The 21588-nt window shown below is 43.4% G+C and overlaps 1 protein-coding gene across 4 annotated transcripts; it reads right to left on the bottom strand.

Annotated features, from left to right (window-relative positions):
* Positions 1 to 1590: 1590 nt before the first annotated feature.
* LOC306918142 (uncharacterized protein) lies at positions 1591 to 13573 on the bottom strand. Of its 4 annotated transcripts, none has more exons than XR_013789290.1 (4): positions 11945 to 12071; positions 10017 to 10523; positions 1754 to 3935; positions 1591 to 1718 (listed from the first exon to the last, which is right to left on the bottom strand). XR_013789290.1 is itself a non-coding variant. In XM_079531023.1 (4 exons), the coding sequence occupies exons 3-4, from the start codon at positions 10456 to 10458 to the stop codon at positions 2647 to 2649; spliced, it is 1731 nt and encodes a 576-aa protein (XP_079387149.1). In that variant the 5' UTR covers positions 10459 to 10523; positions 11945 to 12042; positions 13530 to 13573; the 3' UTR covers positions 1591 to 2646. The 4 variants fall into 4 exon arrangements, 3 of the variants coding, with proteins under 3 accessions (XP_079387149.1, XP_079387148.1, XP_079387150.1); XM_079531023.1 differs by adding an exon at positions 13530 to 13573 and having other exon boundaries at positions 1591 to 3935; positions 11945 to 12042; XM_079531022.1 differs by having other exon boundaries at positions 1591 to 3935.
* Positions 13574 to 21588: the final 8015 nt, after the last annotated feature.

Below are 21588 nucleotides of genomic sequence, written 5' to 3'. Positions count from 1 at the left end.
CATTTTGGAAAAAATAGCCAATTTAACACTGAGGTGCCCACAATGTTTAGGTGCCCACTCTTCCTGCACCCTTTTGCAATGTGAAATGCCACCGAATCTGCAATCCTTTTCCATTTTGCTTCTGTCTGGTCATACACTGACACCACGGTGCGTAAACAGCGCCTCAAACTGTGACTCCGCCCACGACCGGGGGAAGTTGTGATTTGCGCTTGTTCACTGCAATGCAATTTGCGGCATTTTCAAAACAATATTGAGCAGAGTAGCGATTATCAAACGTATTTGCAATGCCATACGTTGAAAGATCTGTTGCCCGTGGACAAGGCACGCTACCTCCACAAGTTAGATAGCATCGGCATAGATGTCTGTCCGTATGTGATTAAGGATTGGACCAAGTTGCATTGGCAGCCATAGAAAATTCTTACCCCAGGCTAAAACCGGATGTGACGTTTTTAGGCGTTCCCGTCTAGCGCGGTGTCAGTGTATGGGCCATGTGAAAAAGAATGATGCCCCATCTCTCTTTTCAACTTGTAACAGCTGATGCTTTTATTGTGAGCAGTGAAGACAAAAGTTTCTGAACGTCTCATCCTGCATATTTCTGCGTGCTGAAAATAACGTGTTGCAGAGGCAACAAGACTTAACTAAGCATCCTAAACAAACAAACACAAATATGGGCTGGTAAACTGGGGGAGCTATGCACTATGTGCATGTCAGAGTCCCCAGACTACCCATAAACTACCAAAGCAAAATAAGAAACTAAACTAACCAAAAACAAATACCAAAAGAATAATTACAAGCAGCCCATCTGAAACTTAACTAAATAATAACAGCAACAAAAAGGAAACACAACTGTTCCGTTTGGGTGTTTGGGAGACAATGAGCTGCTGGCCACAGCTCCTCTTATTTAGCCTGCCACTAATCATGAACAGCTGACACAGGGTGTGCAGCCAGAACCCTCAGGTGATTGACAGGTGAGGCACTAAACAAAACAGCAATTTTCATTGTCTCAAAAAAACCTTAATTTTTTCACTTAAAAAACATACTATACTTTCCCATGTTCGTATAGGTCCAAGGTTCACATGTAGAACTTTTCGTGCATTTTGATCAAAGATCCTGGGAGATGCATTTTAATTGATTTTCATATAATTCAAAATGGCGGGTGATCTAGAGGTGAAGGGTCAAAAGTAAGAGCATGAAACTTGTTCGGCACGAGGAGACGCATATGTGTATCAAAGATTCATTACCGACGGTCAAACGGTTCATGAGCTATGCGTGGTCAAAGTTTGCATTTTCAATTGAGTGGTATAGCGCCACCCTTTGGCCAGTGGCCTTTGCATCCTCACAGTTTGCGAAATTTGGAAATATGGTAGAGGGCCATCCTCTACCATATTTCCAAATTTCTCGAAAACCGACGGTTCAGCCAGAACTGCTATTTTTGGCAGAAGGAGAAGATAAAAAAAAACCAATAACTATAAAGGACCAAGTCCTTTCAGGACTGCTTGGTCCTTTAATAAAGTCATAAATGGTTTGTTAATAATACGTTTAAGGGTTTAAAATGAGAAGTAAACAAAAGAGCAGGAGAATGGAGACCTCTGACAGGATTGATTGATTAGTTTATTAGACAAATGTAAAAGCAGCAACAGAGTACAGTCAAAAAAACAATTCCAGAAGGGATAACAAAAGGAAACAAGACCGCAAGGATTTTTTTGATTGCATAGGGCCTAAATTTTAGGCCCTATGCAATAACTTCATAGACATGAAGAATAACAAACATCAAACTTGTGTGAAGGGAGGGGCGCTGTTATCGTACATTATCATACATCACACTCAGCCAATCAAATCATCACAAACGTCATTCCGGCCAATCACTTTTGACGTCTCCACTTTTTAACCTCAATCTGTACATCAGCCAATCAAATCATCGCTATGGAGTGATCAGCCAATCAAATCGTGTTTGTGTTCACAAAAACAGACAAAGCTGGGCATAGGAGAGTTAGCTTTGCCCCTCAACAAAAAAATCAATATAAATCAATAACAACAAACAACAACATCATTACAGGAAGATAAAACACTATGTACAGAGTGGTGGAAAGGGAAGGGGGGGTGATCACCTGTTTAAGGGATAAGTGATCATTTCCTCTCCCTTGGGCCTGCTGAAAGGTGGATTTTCAGGACGGGTTTAAAAGACGTAAATTATCTGCATTTTTTTGAGGGAAGGGGTCAGTGCATTCCATGCCTGGGTGGCCGTGCTGTAGAAGGAGAATTTACCCATATTTGTTTTGAAATATAGGAGGTTGTGCCGCACAATTCATCGAATAAAGATTGAGATTCAGACACCTATGCAATCTCATTTTGTGAAGAATCATAAAATGCAGACTAGTTACTCTTATGTTTTAGTTATTTAATAAACATTTTCATGGAAAAATAAATTGTGTGAGAATTGTGATCTATATTCTTGTGGAGGAAATCAACATTCACATTCCCACAAGAATCGTGCAGCATTAATAGGAGCAGTATAATAATCCATAATATTTTCCTCGTCCATCGGCCTCCCTACGAAACTTGTCACACGGTTTACAGTGTGACAAGTTTTTGTCCTGTTCGAACTGTGGACACGAAGGTGTCTCTTGAAACTCTTTATTCTCTTTACTATTTACATTGGAAAGGTTTTTCTCCAGTGTGGACATGCTGGTGCTTCTTCAGGGAACGTGACTGTCTGAAACTCTTGTCACAATGTTTACAGTGAAAAGGTTTTTCGCCAGTGTGGATACGCTGGTGTGCCTTCAGGGTACCTGACTGTCTGAAACTCTGGTCACAATGTTTACAGTGAAAAGGTTTTTCTTCAGTGTGGACACTCTGGTGTCTGGTCAGCTGGCTTGACTGTCTGAAACTCTTGTCACAATGTTTACAGTGGAATGGTTTTTCTCCAGAGTGGGAATGAAGGTGTGCCTTCAGGGTACCTGACATACTGAAACACTTGTTGCAATGTTTACAGTGGAAAGGTTTTTCTCCAGTGTGGACACGCTGGTGTGTCTTCAGATAATTGTACTGACTGAAACTCTTGTTACAATGTTTACATTTGAAAGGGTTTTCTCCAGAGTAGACACGCTGGTGTCTCTTCAGGTCACATGACTCACTGAAAGTCTTGCCACAGTGTTCACAGATGTGTGTTGTATTACCTGTGAAAGTCAGCTGATGTGTCTGTACTTCTTTTAGTTCAGGTAAAGTATAGGTAAACCGTTGATGAATGTAAGGTCTTCGTTCATCAGTGTCTCCTCGTTTCTGGCTGGTTGTAGAGTTGGTGATTTGCTGACAGGCTGCTGAGGTGATCTGTCCATTACTCAGCACTTGGCCGTAGAGGTGATCAGATAGAGCAGATGGAGCTTCTGAGGTGATCTGGCCATTACTCGGCATTCGGCAGGATAGGTGATCAGATAGAGCAGATAGAGCTTCTGAGGTGAGCTGGCCATTACTCAGCATTCGGCAGCAGCGCTGATCAGATAGAGCAGATAGAGCTTCTGAGGTGATCTGGCCATTACCCAGCATTCGGCAGTAGAGGTCATTGTGACTATTCCTGATGTGTCTATGGAGGAAGACCTGAGCTGTGAAGGAGTATTCACACTCTGAACAGGAGAAGAACCGACCTCCACTGGTCTCATCCCAATCATCAGTGACTTCAGTGTCAGATTCAAGTTCAACTTCAACTTCAGAGCAGTGGAAAGAGGCGTCTTCTTCATTATCTTCACTTTTCACTGCTAGTAATGTCAACGTTGACCCAAAAGGTTCCTTTGGTCTTTGAAGTAGCTCCTCCTGTTCATCTTTAAGCTCCTCCTGCTCCTCTTTAATGTGTGGAGGCTCTGGTTCCTCCTGGAGCAGACTGGGGCTCCTCTCCTGTTTAGGTGAAACCTCCTCTTTACACACAACCATGTGCAGGATGTCTAGGAGCAGAAACATAACATGATGGTCAACACGATTCCTAAAATGTAAATCCATTCTTCTTCCATGTACAAAATGAGCTGTTAACTACCAAGATAAGATTGACTAAACAGTTACTAACGACAGGTTACTGTTCCAACGTTTTAGCAAGATTTCCACGAAATACAAAAATAACATAATTTGAAGTCATGTATTTAGTTTACACGCAGCAAATGTCGTCATGAACAGGACTCGAACATGTGATGCGCTGCCAGGCCAGATCAGAGTCTATAGCCTGTGTGGCATGTGCCTGGACCACCCGGCACCCAAACAATTTAAAAACATGATACTTCACAACTGAGCTCTGATTTGGAAGTAAATAAAAAAGCAACTTTTCTCCACCATAAATAACCTCCTTTAACCACAATCTCCCACCCACAGGGATACCACAGGTATCCAGTGCAACAGCATCCTCGATTCCATCAGGTCAAAGGTCAACAACATCTGCTCCACCCTATCCCACTCCACCTACCCTGACTGTCACCCCACAGCCAGGGATCTCCCAGCCTCTCCACTGCTTGGCCAACATATCGCAGCAACAGGTAGAGGCCATCATCACCAAGATGAAACCATCCACATGCACCCTTGACCACTTCCCCACAGCTTTTGAAAACCCACATAACTGGCCCCCCCATCGGGAGCTAACTATTTCTGTAGGTGTTGTCCTGCACTTGTCAGCTCTTGTTCAAAACACACATCACAGCTGTCACTCGATCCTTTAGGTTCACACTCTATCATACGACAAATTAGACCGTTCCTCACCCAGGAGTCAGCCCACCTCCTAATCCAGACAGTCTTGTCAAAACTTGACTATTGTAACTCCGTCCTTACTGGCCTACCGGCATGTGCACTTAAGCCTCTCCAACTGATCCAAAATGCCGCAGCTCGCTTGGTCTTCAACCAGCCAAAATTCTCACATGTCTCCACACAGAATACAAAACTCTGATGCTGGCATTCAAAGCAACCCAAGGCATGGCTCCCCCATATCTTTCAAGTATGATCGAACCCTACAAACTAGGCATGTGGAAAATAATCGATACGTATCGATACAGACGTGCGCGATGCGAGTGCGTCGGTTCATTCACAGTGTATCGGATACAATTGACAGGTGAAATCTCGATGCATCGTTCGTGGAGTGCTTGCATCGGTAAAATCCATGGTTGCACAACTTGAACCGTTTTTTTCATGTTGTATTTCACCCTATTCTGTGTTTCCGAGGCGCGTTGAACGCACCATCAGAAAAGGAAGGGAAAAAAAGGTCAAAGTCAGTGAACAGAAGCTGCCGTACGACGGTGCAGAGTAGACACTTTGGTCCTCATTCACAACGGCGTTTACGCTCATAAAGTGACGTTACGTGAGCGGAGCGTGAGCGGACAGGCATTTACGTGGATTCCCACATTACGTGGGAATTCATGAACTTGAACGTGGCGTTGTTTGTTCGGAAAATCCGCTAAAAGCTGCGCCAGCTCTCATGGTCGTGTACGGCTTGCGTAGATTTATTCAGAAAGCTTTAGTCGTCATGCTGAATCAATCTAAAGTCCCCAAATCTCAGATAAAATATGTAAGCATGTGTCCAAAACATTGGTCAGCACATACAAAAATTATAGCTTATATAAAAGCCAAGTATCACTTGTATGCCTAAATGCATGCATTCTAGAGGCAGGTTAGCCTAGAGTCCCATACAGAAACTGCCCCTGCAAGCCCGACACCTTTTTATTTATTTATTAGGATATTTCTAGCATGCACGATTGCGCTGCTCACTTGACAGCTTTCTACTCGCAGTGCAACGCGTTGTGAGCTTGTAGATCGGCTCTCGCGGACTCGCGCTGCATGTTAAAAAACAAACTCACAATTATAATAAGAACATACACTTATCTTCATTCTGCACTGTACGAATCCAACATTGTTTAGTGTAGTAATGTCTGCAGTATAGGCCTATTGAAATTGTTTTGTTACGGAGCTCCTTTGAGTCAGTCTGACTGTCGGTGTGAGAGGGGGGGGGGGGGGGGGGGGGATTAGCCTACAAAATTAGAAGACCACATTAGCCTATTTGAATGAATGACATCAGCGTGTTTGAAAGTCGGCCAGTCATATCGACCAGCTCACCTCCACTCGCGCTTGTTCACAAACATGACGGACAGACAGACAAGAAAGGCTGTTGATGATTATTATTACCACTGTAACTCGCTGATCAGCATGTTGACAGAGACTCAGCCAATTAGCCTAAATGCCTTTGCTGCAAGCACCTATCTGCCTCAATTTGCGTCGTGGTATTAATTTATAATAATGTATATTGATCACATGCGGACGCCACACAGAATAGCCAACCCTTACCTGCAGCTGAGGAAACATACAATGTAGTTGGATCGGATGAAATATAGCCTTTAGTCCAAATCCCACAAGAAAAAAAAAGAAAGAAAATATGTCCTGTGTCCATGCATGTCCGTATATTTGCTTTCCAAATCCGACAGTGCAGGACAGGGAATCAATCACCGCAGTAGACTAATCAATAGGGCCTTTTATCATTGCCGAGTTTTAATATAGCATTTGGTCGTGTGGTGAACAGTACAAATTAACTTCTCTCATTATGTGAAAGTAACTGTAACATCAGTTAACTTATTAACGTTCTGCTTCTGACATTTAACAAGGAGTGAAGCAATGCGTGCCAAGTTGACAAGTTTTGTTTATAATTTAATATATACATATAACTCGCTCTGTTTGCTTGAAGATCTGTCCGTGCAGAGACCCGCCTGTCAAAATGAACTGCTCTACAAGCTCATCGCGGCTGTTGTATATAATTTAAAACTTGGGAATCCTCTGTGCAGTCTATGATGACGTATTTCGATATTTCCTGTTGCCTTATATGGTCGTGGATGTTCCATCAAACCAGGCGACACCAGGCGAATCGCTTGGAAAAAATGCGGAAATGATACACTCGCCGATCCGCACAAATGAAGTGATTACACCTGGTTCCCTGAATAACACGGGACTTAACCGTAGCGTGATCGGACGGATTTTCCGCTATCTATAGCAAGGCCTTTACGCTTCCGTTACACTCTGGCGTATTTCTCCTTTGTGAATGAGGACCATTGAGACAACAAACAGACTAAAGAGCCCCACGGGTTAAACAAGAGAAGCACCACGTTTAGGTTCCAAATCAGCTGTCCAAGCTTTGTCCATTGATCAGTTATTGACTTTTCACTGTAGCGCTGCACGCTGGTAATGATCCACAGCTGTTCTTGCTGATTCTCCGACGCAAATGCGAATCTGCGTCGCGATCATCAATTTGTAATTAAAGAAAGCTTCTGCAGTCTGCACACACGTGTATACAACAACAACAACGCCACAGTCGGGTGTACTGCTTGTGTTTAAAGTCGTTTTCAACCGTTTCACAACTTTCCACTGTCCAGCTTTCCCCTGCTGTTCTCTGGGATAGAAGCCTCATTTATATTCTTGCAGCACGACGGTGTCGCACGCCTACAATTGCAGATCCACAAGCTCACAGCATGGCGTGGATGCGACGCGTTGTGAGCTTGTAGATCTGCATCTGCTATGTATTTAAAACGTTAATAATACATGCAGGCCAGGGTCTTCCATGTTTTTCAGGTCAAGCCAAGGACCCCTTAGCTGAGTGTGAGAGAGATCAAGCAGGGACCCCACCCCCCCCCACTATACATAGGCTATTATATTATAAAACTGTGTTGCAGATTAAACTAGACATATAGACTTGTTTGACAGCACTGCCAGTGTGACCTGTAAATTAATGTTTTGTTTATTTGTTTCTTTTCTATTTATGTTAGTAACATTAATTGATAGGCTATTACATTTTAATCTCTTAAACCCTCTATACTCAAAACCTCAAATTGACCTTTATGGTTTACAGTATATAATAATTATATACTATAGCATATGATTAGTAATCTAACACAATAACCAGCAGAGAGCAGACCCTTTGTTTACTGACATAATTCTATAAGTTGGATTGTTTGAGATGCAGAGCTATAGTAAAACAATAAATTGCTTTAATTTAAATGTAATGCATTTTTTTTTTACATGTTTTGGGAAATGAACAGAGCTTTAATATAAATCCTTTATATTGTGTTGAATCACCATCAAATCGCATCGTATCGCACCGTATCGCAATGTCCAGAATTGAATCGCCATTAAATCGCATCGTATCGGAAGAGGGGTGAATCGTATCGCATCGCCAGGAGATTCCATGTATCTCTAAAGTATCGTATCGCTGGCAGTGCATCGAGATGCGTATCGAATCGGCCTCAGTGCTGAGATTCACATGCCTACTACAAACCCTCCCGCGCACTCAGATCAGCCAACGCAGGGAAGCTGGAAGTACCCTCTCTAAAAACGCCGGGACGCTCCACACGTCCCAAACTCTTCTCCCTTCTGGCCCCAAAACTATGGAATGCAATTCCCATTACAATCAGAACTGCAGCCTCACTCCCAATCTTCCACCGTAGTCTGAAAACCCACCTTTCCAGACTACATCATGGCCCGTATTGATTTATTGAAATATGTATTAACAGTTTGCAGAATTACAGTACATTTTCCAGCACAACTCAATACAAAGACTGTTAACTGTGAGTGGACGACCCAATGAAGCATTACACTGGTTTACAAGAGGGTCCACCTTGTTCAATTCATCAAAACATTTAGAGACATACAAATAGACACTTCTATATAGCCAAAGAACAGAACCGGAATTCATCATAAAGGAGGTAAAAAGGGAAAGAAACATGGGGGTGGGACTTACCCTAGCCCCTTAGATAGCACTTTTTGTAGACTTAGATAGCATTTTATACAGACTTATAGCATGTGATGTAGATAGCACTAGAATTACATTGTATGTAGTCATAGCACTTATATGTATAGTTTATATGTATACTTTTATTATATAGAGATTCCACTGTTACGTCCTTAGCTTACTTTTTATGTATGGGATGTATTCCCATGCTTTCTTTGTTCTTGCTTAATGTAAATCGCTCTGGATTAAGAGCATCTGCTAAATGCCTAAATTGTATCACCACAGCCAATAACCACTCCCTCCAAGCCAGCCATGTTCCACCTGCTTTAAAGACAGCCATCATTACTCCCCTCCTAAAAAAAAACACCCTTGACCCATAAGTACTTTCAAACTACAGGTCCATCTCCAACATGCCCTTCCTCTGCATGGTACTGGAAAAAGGTTGACGAGCTAAATTTTGAAGAGCTACATTTCCAGACAGGACGTGATGAACTTATGATAGGGTGTGTGATGATGCAAGCTCTCTTCCTTGTTTACCGTCCGGTCTAATGGAGTCTAATAGAAGGCATCACAGAGTCTGCTCTGGGCCGTGGAATAAACCTTGTTTTGACCAAAAATGCCATCTGAGACAAGGAATAGGAGATACAGGCGATTGAAAGAAACAGACAGAATGGGTGTTTATGGGCACGATGATCATGATGGCGCGATCCTGTGTTATTGACAGCACCAGCTAGCAACCCGACGCTAACGTGAGTAGCATTATGACTTGATCAATCAAAAGCACTATAAAGCCCAATTGCCGTAGAGCTACGGCATTGGCGCTAAGCGTAGAATGTATTAATTGCCGTAGATCAACGCCAATGGTTGGGTTAATGCATGTTCGCCAAACTTAATGCATGGTCACCAACTTTAATGCATGTTCGCCAACCTTAATGCATGTTCGGACTAACGGGACTTCGGATCTATGGGCAGTCCCCTATTTTTCAAACAGAGTTCTAATATGAGGTGATCTAAGATCCGCCCTATGGAGATGATAATACAAATAAAACACAGTTCTTATGAGGCGATCTAAGATCCCCTATGGGGATTATAATACAAATAAAACAGTCTCTATATGAGGTGATCTAAGATCCCCCTATGGGGATTACAATGCAAATAAAAGTACAAAAGAACCCGTGGACTTTGCGCCCTCTACCGATATTGATGTCAGACTTCGGTGTTCTATTGTGGCAGCACTACAGCACAGAAAATATTAAAGAAAGGAAGAGCACATGAAACTTACTGAGGTGTGGCTGGTCTTCAGCTTCCTGTTTAATAGAAATGTCTTCAGGTTCCTGTTTAATTGAAATGTCTTTAGCTTCCCGTTTAATAGAAATGTCTTCAGCTTCCTGTTTAATAGAAATGTCTTCAGGTTCCTGTTTCATAGGAATGTCTTTAGCTTCCCGTTTCATAGGAATGTCTTTAGCTTCCCGTTTAATAGAAATGTCTTTAGCTTCCCGTTTAATAGAAATGTCTTTAGCTTCCCGTTTAATAGAAATGTCTTCAGCTTCCCGTTTAATAGAAATGTCTTCAGCTTCCTGTTTAATAGAAATGTCTTCAGCTTCCTGTTTAATAGAAATGTCTATAGCTTCCCGTTTAATAGAAACGTCTCCAGCTTCCCGTTTAATAGAAACGTCCCTGGCTGAGTCTGGAGAGATCATCTTCTCCTGTGAGTGATGCATCATGGGTATTGTAGTTCTTATGAGTCTGGAGAGTTCATCTTCACCTGGTCTGGACTCCTCACACTGCTCTGAAATCAAGTGAATAAGGAAGGACTTTAATAACTGGAGACATAGTGGTGTTAGCCCAACTCTCCAACATGTGAATCTGGAGATTATGGGATTCATGCATTAGGGAAGAAATCACACTTAACTTAAGTTTACACAAGGAACAATGGTGTAAGTGAATAAGGTGAAAGTAACCAATGTGTTTTTAATGTTCTGCCTCAGTTCAAGCAGCATTGAGCGTACAGTGCAACCATTTCTGGGAGCGTAAATTGAAACTGTTCACAAGTAAGCATGATTTACCAACAGCCGTTAAGAAATGTGATTCCCTAGACTCCTCCAAAACCGCTCTCAAAGAGCACTTACGGGCAGCTGTGATTCGAAACTGGCCCCTGGAAAAAGGTTAAGTCCTCCCCACCCCCATTTTTCCACACTGTACACTTATTTCTGTTTTTATTTGAAATGATACGTAGCTTGTGAAGGTGCATGATTAGGAAATTATGACCGATATCCGATTATTTGCAAGGTCAAATCTGCCGATACCGATTCTGACCGATTCCGATATTATACAGAGGACCACAATGGAAACAAGCCTATGCCCTATAAAATAGTTAAATATAAATCAAAAGTGTCTAGTACCTCTAGTCTAGAACAAAAGCCAAATCAAATATGTAAAATCTTAAGTAAAAATAAACTTAACATTTTTCTACATTTCATTTGTGTTCAGTTGTGAAAACAGACACTTGGAAAATAGTATAAGCTATTTATTGATTGAATACTTTATTAGGAGGCTCTTTGGGCCAAGCCCCTTGCTTGTTTCTATAGAGGTCCTCTGTATAATCGTCAAAGTCACTGAACAGCCCTGCGTACCAGCCGTTTCGAATTTTCACATAATACAGGAGGCAGCAGCACGACCCGTTAATGAAAACAAGTGGTTCCAAACTCCAACAAAACAAAAAAATATCACAGCAAGGAATTTCTTAGCAGAAAGTAGCAGGTCTACGATGGATTTTTAAGTGGTGCAACCACTTCATTAACTGGCCAGCCTAATTAACAGTGGATTGTGCCTTCTGCCTGCACTATTCATATGTTTAATTCGTCATTTTAATGCCAATAGAAAAATGTGATATACACACTACATCTCATTCTCACACGGCAATCCTATAGTATAGTATTATACCCAGTCCTGATGGTGGCGGTAAGGGGAAAGGGCTTTTCTCCTCCTGCTTTTGGGATCCATTTGGCTCTACGCAGGGATTACCTTTCCACGGAAGCTCTTCTCTGAGCTAACAGAGGAGGTTAGCCCGAAAGGCTAGCTATAGCAAGGTAACGTTAGCATGCATGTAGCCCCCGATGCTAGCACACGACACAATGATAGCCTACTAATACGTGTCGTACAAATACAATGCTAGTGTTACTTAGGGTAATATGCAACAAAGACGCTTACCTGAAAGACTGGGGCCGTTGGTCAACGGTTAGCCTCGTCGGGAGTATCTCTACTCTGGAGTGGACGGGAGTCACTCAGTACAGTACTCCTAGACAGCACTGTTGCCACATTGTGTGAGAGAAACAAGCAACCAGGTCCATGAAAACAAGCCCAAAAGAAGCCTGACTAGGCTATTTGAATTTTGAAAATAGCAGATCTGCAAGCTCACAACGTGTCGAGCGTGTAGATTATTGTCGAAACAATCATGGAAAAAATGTGACAAAATGTGGAATATTCTTTGTAACATTTTAACAGCAACACAAATCTTAAAACATTTGTACATGTAGGGTCCTTAGTCGGACTCGGACAAATACATTAATGTGGATGTCCTTGACATGGATATGTGTGAGAATCACTGGTTTAAACAACATCAGGAAACATAACTAATAAATAAGGACAAATAAGCAACTACACTTATTTGAAACCAGCCCCAAAATACGCAACCCGCAACTACATGATGAATTCCTGTTCTGTCTATAGAAGTGTCTATTTGTACGTCTCTAAATGTTTTGATGATTTGAACATGGTGGACCCTATTGGAAACAAGTGTAATGCCTAATTGGGTCGTCCACTCACAGTTAACAGCCTTTGTATCGAGTTTGTGCTTGAAATGTACTGTAATTCTGCAAACTGTTAATACATTCTTCAATCAATCAATCAATCAAAACCAATATTTATAAGCAACTTTACAGAAAAACAAGACCAAAGTCCCTTATAATAAGCGGACATGGCAACACTGGGACGGTGGTATAGCAGCATTGTTGCCAGCTCTTGTGAGAGAAATAAGCCAAATCTTCCCTCGAAGAAACAAGCCAAAATAAGCCCAATAATATCGCCATATAATAATAATAAATACATAGTTGATGCATTTATCATTATAAATACTATGCATGTCTATAATTATGAAGGTTTTTGGTAATGTAGGCCTATCATTATAAATACTATGCATATCTATAGACATGCAATGTTTCCCAACACACAACTAAGCAACTTTACAGAAACGAACCCAAAGTCGCTTATAATAAGCGGACATGGCAACACTGTATAGCATCGTACTTGATGACGTCACCATCTCAGTTTGCTTCACCCAATCGAACAAGAGGGTCAAACAAAAACAATCCGTCTTTTATTATTAGGAGGGTAACTCCGACATCTGCTGGTCAAGGAGAGGAACAACACATTCAGGGCAATAACAGGATAGATGGACACGTCCATGTAAGACTGGCTGTTTGGTCCAAAATGTACATACACCATCTCATTCTGGCCAACATAGCCGATTTGCTCGTCTACATATGACGTAGATTTTCCTTTCATTGTCAATGTAAATGGCAAATGTGGCAAAAGTTTAGGACAAAAACAGGTGTATTGTCATTTTGATTGTGTGAAAATGTCATCCAATCGGGAGAGTAATAACTAGTAGTAGTAGTAACTAATATTACTTATAGTAATTTACTACTACTACTACTAATAGTATTATAGTATTAGTAGTAACTAATAACTTCATGTAACTTTACGGCTATTTCTGAAAGATGTAAATGTTCTTAACCTTTGCAGCCATGTCCTGGAAACGTTGACTGTTGGTGAACGTTGAACGTTGGTGACGTTGACTGGCAAGCCTGGACCTAGTTCAGACAACAAAGCAAAAAAAAAAGGCAAGTTTCAAGTGTGTTGTTGACTTAAAGGTATTTAAGTATTTTAGTTCCGATTCAAAGCAAAAAAATTAAGTTTCAAGTGTAGTCCATCATGTGTCTCGGCAGACAAGGTCTGGCTGGTTAACTCCAGGGCACTAGAGCAGGGGTTCTCAACCCGTGGGTCGCGACCCCTCGGGGGGTCGCCAAATTATTTTAGGGGGTCCCCAAATTATTTTCAAAAAAAAAAGAAAAAAAAAAATTTTGTTTAATTTTTTTTTCACGATTTTTCAAAAATAGCAGACCTACAAGCTCGTAGCACGCCACTCGGTGGCGCGCTATGAGCTTGTAGATCTGCTATTTTTAAATAGCTAAATTATAACAATGCTTAAAACACCAAAAGGGGTTCCCGCCCAAAATGGTTTAAGGTTATTGTAGCAGTCAATTTATATTGGGGGTCGGGGAGGGGGCGGGGCGGGGGTCCCGAGACGTTGCCAAAGCATTTTCGGGGGTCCCCGGCCAAAAACGTTGAGAACCCCTGCACTAGAGTGCTGTTTAGATGAGTGGTGTGGTTGAGACATGCTGCTGGTGGGGTGTGTAAAACTAAATGCAAGGAACTGAGATGAGGCTGACTGGCGTACCTGAGTGAACTACAGGAATGCCTACTGCTTCCATAGCCATGAGCAGTGTATTGGACAGCCTGGGTGCTCTTGGTGTGGAAGCTAGGCTCCTATTGGCCTTTTTTGTCTGACTTTTGCTGCCACGGTGTCCATCAGCTTTGGGCTTTCTCTCAAAATGTAGTTTTTTGGCCTCAATTCTCATTCTGAGTTGGATGAAACGTCGTGTTAATTTTTGGTGCACTCCATGGCATGGCGGAAGAGTGCTGGTCAAAGCCAGTGACTCTCTTTCCAAGACTGCCAGTGCCAATTCCATACAGGACGTGCGTCTGAATAGATGCTCCAACTGTAGTATCAACTCAAACACCTCTGGGGAAGGACGGCAGAGGGCACCTGTTTTATATTATTTAAGGGCCAGTAATGCAGAGGAGGATGTGCTGTCCTCCTCAGCATTACTGGCACACTCTCTGTTGGTTATTGCTATTTCACAGTCTTTACAGATGATTGATCTTCATAACACTGTGTGCAATGTAGCCCGCCAGGGTGTAAAGAATGTTCTTCTCGGTGGTTGAGAATTCAGGTGCAGTTGCAGCAGGTCCGTCTTCTCCTCTCTTCGCTCCTCCACTCTGTCTGTGGACTTTTTTATTGGCTCCAGTGTGTCCAGGAAATCAACTGCAAATTAATTGTCGTCATCCTGGTAGCTCCCACTTTTCACTGGTGCCAGAAACTGCGAAACTGATCTCAGTGCTTGGTGAAATTCCACTGGAGTTGGTGTTGGATTTCTGGATCGTACACAGCTGAATACATTCTCCAGACAGTCCTGGGTAAACTTAGCCGCTAGGACAAACTTGTGTCCTCGCGTTAGCATCTCCTCCTGTATTGCCAGAATAGAGCGGGTCGCCATTACCACCCCTGTTTGTATGGGCTTCCAGCCACCAGTCCCAACCTTAATATTGCAGAACAGATCAACTATGTCGTTGAGGAAGACCTTGGCTTTCTCATACTCCTCCAACTTTAGTCTGCTCAATGCCATAGTGGGATGGCGGGAGGATCAGATCGAACCAGTGATTGACCTTCTCTAGGAACCATGCTGTTGCTAGATGGGATTGGGGTCGTCCTTCTTTCTGCACCATATATTTCAGTCCAGCACTACTTGAGTGGCTGAAAACATTCATGGCGGGGCCAACTTTCATTTTTTTCAAAATTATTAGGCTCAATGGATTTCCTGGACAAGTTTGGGGCTATTTTCAGTGCCATCCCTTCCTGGAAATTAATGAGATCCTTAATGGGCTCTAGTGACACTTCATTAAATGTCAAGTTATCTTTTTCCACAACATAATCTGGAATTGTGATTGTGTGTTGGACAAGGGCATTCCTCAGGTTTTTTACCCGATGGGGGACATCATGCATGAAATACAGCTGCCTCTCTGGTGTCACAGGATTTGGGACAGATGTGTTGCTGTAGTCTACCCCAAAAGCTCTCCACATGGCTTGATTAGGGCTACCCATGTCAGTGGTGACGTCAATGACATGAAGCCCAATGGCTTCGGCTCTCTCGATAATCTCCAGTATTATTGGTTTGTACACTTTGCCTTGGGTTTGTTGTACACTTTGCCACTTTGTTGGGTTGAAACCCAAGGCAAAATTAGCCTCGGTCCCAGGCTCACTTAACTGCGAAAAAGAAGAGCCTGGTCACAACCTAGGACAAATAAGCTATCTAAGGCAGGACTTCCGCCGTGTAACCCCCCCCCGGAAGTTAACGCTTTCTGACCAATCGCAGCGTTGTGTTCCCGAAAATGTATTCCCGCTGAAATGATCATTGGGTGGGGACTAGTAAACACAGCAGCACCGCGTGACGTAGTTATCTTACACGCAACACTTCCGCCACTTCCGCTGATAGTCTTTTCAGCGTAGGTCTTGGCCAGGGTGAGGCAACAGGGACAGATCAACTATGTCGTTGAGGAAGACCTTGGCTTTCTCATACTCCTCCAACTTTAGTCTGCTCAATGCCATAGTGGGATGGCGGGAGGATCAGATCGAACCAGTGATTGACCTTCTCTAGGAACCATGCTGTTGCTAGATGGGATTGGGGTCGTCCTTCTTTCTGCACCATATATTTCAGTCCAGCACTACTTGAGTGGCTGAAAACATTCATGGCGGGGCCAACTTTCATTTTTTTCAAAATTATTAGGCTCAATGGATTTCCTGGACAAGTTTGGGGCTATTTTCAGTGCCATCCCTTCCTGGAAATTAATGAGATCCTTAATGGGCTCTAGTGACACTTCATTAAATGTCAAGTTATCTTTTTCCACAACATAATCTGGAATTGTGATTGTGTGTTGGACAAGGGCATTCCTCAGGTTTTTTACCCGATGGGGGACATCATGCATGAAATACAGCTGCCTCTCTGGTGTCACAGGATTTGGGACAGATGTGTTGCTGTAGTCTACCCCAAAAGCTCTCCACATGGCTTGATTAGGGCTACCCATGTCAGTGGTGACGTCAATGACATGAAGCCCAATGGCTTCGGCTCTCTCGATAATCTCCAGTATTATTGGTTTGTACACTTTGCCTTGGGTTTGTTGTACACTTTGCCACTTTGTTGGGTTGAAACCCAAGGCAAAATTAGCCTCGGTCCCAGGCTCACTTAACTGCGAAAAAGAAGAGCCTGGTCACAACCTAGGACAAATAAGCTATCTAAGGCAGGACTTCCGCCGTGTAACCCCCCCCCGGAAGTTAACGTTTTCTGACCAATCGCAGCGTTGTGTTCCCGAAAATGTATTCCCGCTGAAATGATCATTGGGTGGGGACTAGTAAACACAGCAGCACCGCGTGACGTAGTTATCTTACACGCAACACTTCCGCCACTTCCGCTGATAGTCTTTTCAGCGTAGGTCTTGGCCAGGGTGAGGCAAAATGCACTTTGCCTTGGGTTGAAAAAGTGGTAAGCTACAATCTGTTTCCAGCATGTTGTAGCGCCAGCCAACATGACACGCAGGTGTGTGTTGCTTGTCCAGTGTGATCTGGCAAAGTGACATCCCCATACAGCCGTCCTGAGCCCATGTGTAATTCAACACTTGGAGTGATGGCCATCTCGTCAAGCGTTAAAACACACGCCCTTTCCATCTCACCCATCCCTGCTGCCTTAAGGTTTAGAAAGGTAAAGACCTCCTCTGAAATCCCTGGCTCAAATTGAACCCTTTGCATTCTCGCCTGTATGTGTTCTTATTGCAGGCAGAGCTCATCTGGCATGAAGTGAAGCCTCCTGTGTGTTCGTTCTGGATGTGGAACAGATGTTTTGGTGTGTTCCACTCCAAAGGCCGTCCACATTGCCTGGTTAGGGCTGCCCATGGCGGAAGTGAAATTAATCACATGCAGCCCTTTCGACGCTGCCCTTTGAATAATCTCCAGGCTGATGAGTTTGTAAACTTTACCATTTGTGGAGTTGCTGCTGTAGTGGAATGAATGTAAAGTTGCCCGAGGGTCAAGGCACCAAAAACAGTCAGCGATGCTTTTTGTGGGTTTTATTTCTCCAAACTCCAATGCAGATCATCACAGTGAAACGATATCCAACAGCAAAACAATACTGGCCAAAAATGCAAAATAAAGAACTCACAATACTTAAAGCAAAACGTAGGACAAAGGAACACGGAGCAGAACTGCACTAGGCTATGCCCCTGAAATGGGCCCTAGCAGCTCTCTCACTGGGCTGTCGGCATGTTGCCTGGCCGAACATTGACTTACTCTGCCTGCAGTCTCCTTTTTATAGGAGAGGATCCTACCACAAACAGAGAACCAATTAACATTAAACAGCTGATCTACCAGCTCACAAGTAACATACGAACATGAATAAGTAACCAATTAAATAGATGTTCTATTTTAGACTAAACATCATTTAGGTTTGCATTCAGTTCAAAAGATAATAGACATACTTTGCTCATCAACCTTGTGAAACACCCCTACTCCTCAACAGTACTTGGCACCTTCCCCCTCCTCTTAAGCCGAATGGTTGAGTCCAGCTCTGTTTCGGCAGTTCAGATTTAGAGAGAAGTGTGCCAGCACTGCAGAGGCCATACAGGTGACAAACAATGAGCAAACACTTACAATAAACTGCATGTTTTACCCTGCCAGTCTGTGTGTATCATTTCATTTGTGCATCATCGTGAAACCTTGATATCATTGTGAAACATGAATAAGTTGTGAATGCATTCAACAGTATTGACAATTATAAGTTAGGACCTGTCTGCCCCACTACCCACAGACCCTTCAGTTGCCTCCAACCCGGCCGGTTAATAAATGGAAGCACCTGTATGGTGTGTGCGTGCGTGTCCTTAATCAGCATGTGTGTGTGTATAGGGCACGGGCTGCCTCGTGACAGTGAATATATACATTAATATATTATATACACTGTAGTGTACACTGCAGTGACTGTAGTGTACTGTACATATATCACAATATATGAATAGTTTTACAATTTAATAAAATGTAGGCCTGCCCTACTGTACATACACAATCACACCTGTGTGAAGTGAGGGGCGCTCTTATCATCAGACATACATCATCTCATTCTGGCCAATCACAATTTGCGACCTAACCTTTGTCTTCAATCTTTGTGTTTACACACAAAGCTGGACATAGGAGGGGCTAGCACCCCTCAACAATAGTACAAATTGGTTAGGAGATGGTCCATTTGGTGCATTTAGAAATCAAATTGAAGTTTTTTTTTAATACATTTTTTTCCAAGGCGTAGGTGGGAATCGAACCCACGACCAGCCCTGACCTTTGGATCCTCAGCAAGTATACCTAAAATTGACAAAGTCACAATTTTCATTAATTTATCGTGTATACTATAAAGAATTTGGATGAATCACGGGGGAGATGCACAAAAACAAAGGCCTTTTGCGTTTTTCATCCTTTCCACATTTTTTCTTCTTTCTCCCTTTCTCCTCTTTTTCTTCTTCCCCCTTCTCCCCCCCTCCCCTTCCATCCCCCCCCCCCCCCCCCCCCTTGGTAGGCGAATGTTCCCTTCGCCTGGCACAGTAATTGGTAGTGCTGTCACCTCACAGCTAGAAGGTCCTGGGTTCGATTCCCGCTCGGGACGCTGTGGGTGCTGGCGGCGTGTTTCCTCCTCCGCGTCATCAGTGCCCATACCCGAGGCGGGGTTTGGCGAAAGGGCCTTTCTGTGTGGAGTTTGCATGTTCTCCCTGTGTCCCCTAGGGTAGGTCATCATCATCAGGACTCTTGCTCGGCGGCGGAGGCGTCGCCATGCGTAGAGCCAATCAGTTTCACCAATCTTCTCCATTTGGGTCGGTCCAGTGTTAGGGGCTCAGCTTCAGTCAGCGACAAGCCCAGTTGGTGTAAGTCCCTGGTGACGGCATCAATCCATCGGGTGTGGGGAGCTCCACGGGGGCGTTTCCAGCCAGCAGATTTTGGATCAAAGTGGAGGATAGCGTGAGTGGGGTGTTCAGGGGAGAGTCTTTTGGCATGGCCATACCAGCGCATCCGTCGCTGTGCTGCCAGTTGGGACGCAGGGGGCTGTTGGGTGCGTTCCCGCAGTGTGCTGTTGGAGACCCTGTCTTGCCAATTTATCCCCTCTATTGTTCGCAAAGCTCTACTGTCAAAGCCATCAATTCTGGCAGCAAGGGTCTTATTCAGAGGCCAGGTTTCTGCTCCATAGAGAAGGATGGAGAGGACTGAGGTGTTATAAATCCTTAGTTTGGTATCTCTGGATATGGAGTGGTGTCTCCACAGTGGCTTCCAGAGTGTTTTCATGGCGCTGGCTGCCAGGGCACGTCTCCGGTTTATTTCGGTTATTATATTGCCATTGTTAGTGATGATGGATCCTAGGTAGGTGAAGGAAGTCACAAACTCAACTTCCTCTCCACTGATCTGCAACGGAGGGGGGGCAACGCCTCCGATGAGCATTAGTTTAGTTTTTGGCCAGCTGACCTTTAGACCAAGTTTGTTGGCTTCCTCTTGGTATATTTCCAAAGCTTCCTTTAGCTGATCTGAGGTGGAGCAGAATAGTGTGGTGTCATCTGCATATTCCAGATCTGTGAGGGGGTAACTGCCTAGTTTAACCCCAGGGACACGTGCACAGATCTGTTCCATCAGATGGTCGATGATGCAGTTAAAGAGGTCTGGTGCAGCTACGCATCCCTGTCTCACTCCGCTATTGATTGAGAACCAAGTGGAGTTCTTGCTTTTGAAGGAGAGTGGTAATCTTAAGGGTAGGTACCCTCACAAAAAACATGCAGTAATCCTGGTCTCTAAACTGCCTCCCCTGGCCAGCCAGGGCGCCTCATGGGGGGGAAAGGAACTGGTTGGAATAACATGTTCCTTCCACGTGCTACATCCAACCAGGGGAAACTCCCCCCCTGTCAGGTGTAAAGGAGCACCTTGGACACTCAGGCATGAAGGAAGCATGAGTTCAAGTCTGTTGCTCTCCCCATGTCCCCCATATATGGGGACTAGGTTGGCGGAGGGTGTGAAGAGCCCAGGATCACATTAGATAATTGAAACAGGGGTGAAAAATGGGTTACAAAATCGTGGGATAAAATAATTATTAAAAAAAAACGGAAGCGTGTGTAATGTCACTTCCAAGTTCCAACCAATGATTCCATCCATCCATTCGCGTTAATGCCTGAACAACTCTACTGTTATGTTAAAAATGGATTGCTTGTGTAGCGCCTTGCGTTAAAATACGAAGTAACAACTATATTCTGTTAACAACACTATTCTGTTAAAAAATGCATCGTGCTTTTATTCTTAACAGCGGTACCTGCCTGCCTGCCTGGCTTACAGCCTGTCACTCAAGACAGCCGTGGGCCTGCCTCTAAGCGCAAAGGCCGCACCTCCTTGTTATTTTGCGGCAGGATCCATAAACAAGCAGGAGAGAGGGTGGGATTAGTGGACAGTGATTTCTTTTATGCTAACCCAGACCAAGTTTTTTTTGTTTCTTTTTTTTTTGCAATTGAGGTAAAAAAAAAAGAAGAAATCACATTGTCACCAGACCTTTAAGGCATGTATCCTTTAAGAATAATGATCATGACAAAGTTCTGGACTGTATCAAACACTGGTGGTCCCCGGACCACTGGTGGAGAAACACTGCAGTAGAGCATATACTTCTATAGTGCAGGAAGTATACAGAAGAAAGGAGGGAATGGAAAGAGCTGGATTAGCTGGAGTAAGAATGAAGGGAATATTGGTGTCATGGATTTGCTATAATACAATTCCTATGCTGCATAGCATTATTATTGTTTTATTTAATTTTTTTATTTAGCAGTGGGCGTGGTTTTCTGGACGCACTGGGAAAATTGGCCATTCATAGAGATTTACTACAATATTTATGAATGCATTT

The sequence above is a fragment of the Electrona antarctica genome (genome assembly GCF_951216825.1).
Source record: "Electrona antarctica genome assembly, contig: scaffold_89, whole genome shotgun sequence".
NCBI lineage: Eukaryota > Metazoa > Chordata > Actinopteri > Myctophiformes > Myctophidae > Electrona > Electrona antarctica.
This window is presented reverse-complemented; position numbering and strand designations above follow the sequence as displayed.

What these genes read in the sequence shown, in the direction of transcription:
- LOC306918142 (XM_079531023.1), bottom strand. Translation starts at nt 10,458, where the DNA reads ATGATGCATCACTCACAGGAGAAGATGATCTCTCCAGACTCAGCCAGG. An exon ending in TGAAGACCAGCCACACCTCA is followed by an intron (nt 3,936 to 10,016) that starts GTAAGTTTCATG and finishes TTCTGCTCCTAG; the next exon opens with ACATCCTGCACATGGTTGTG.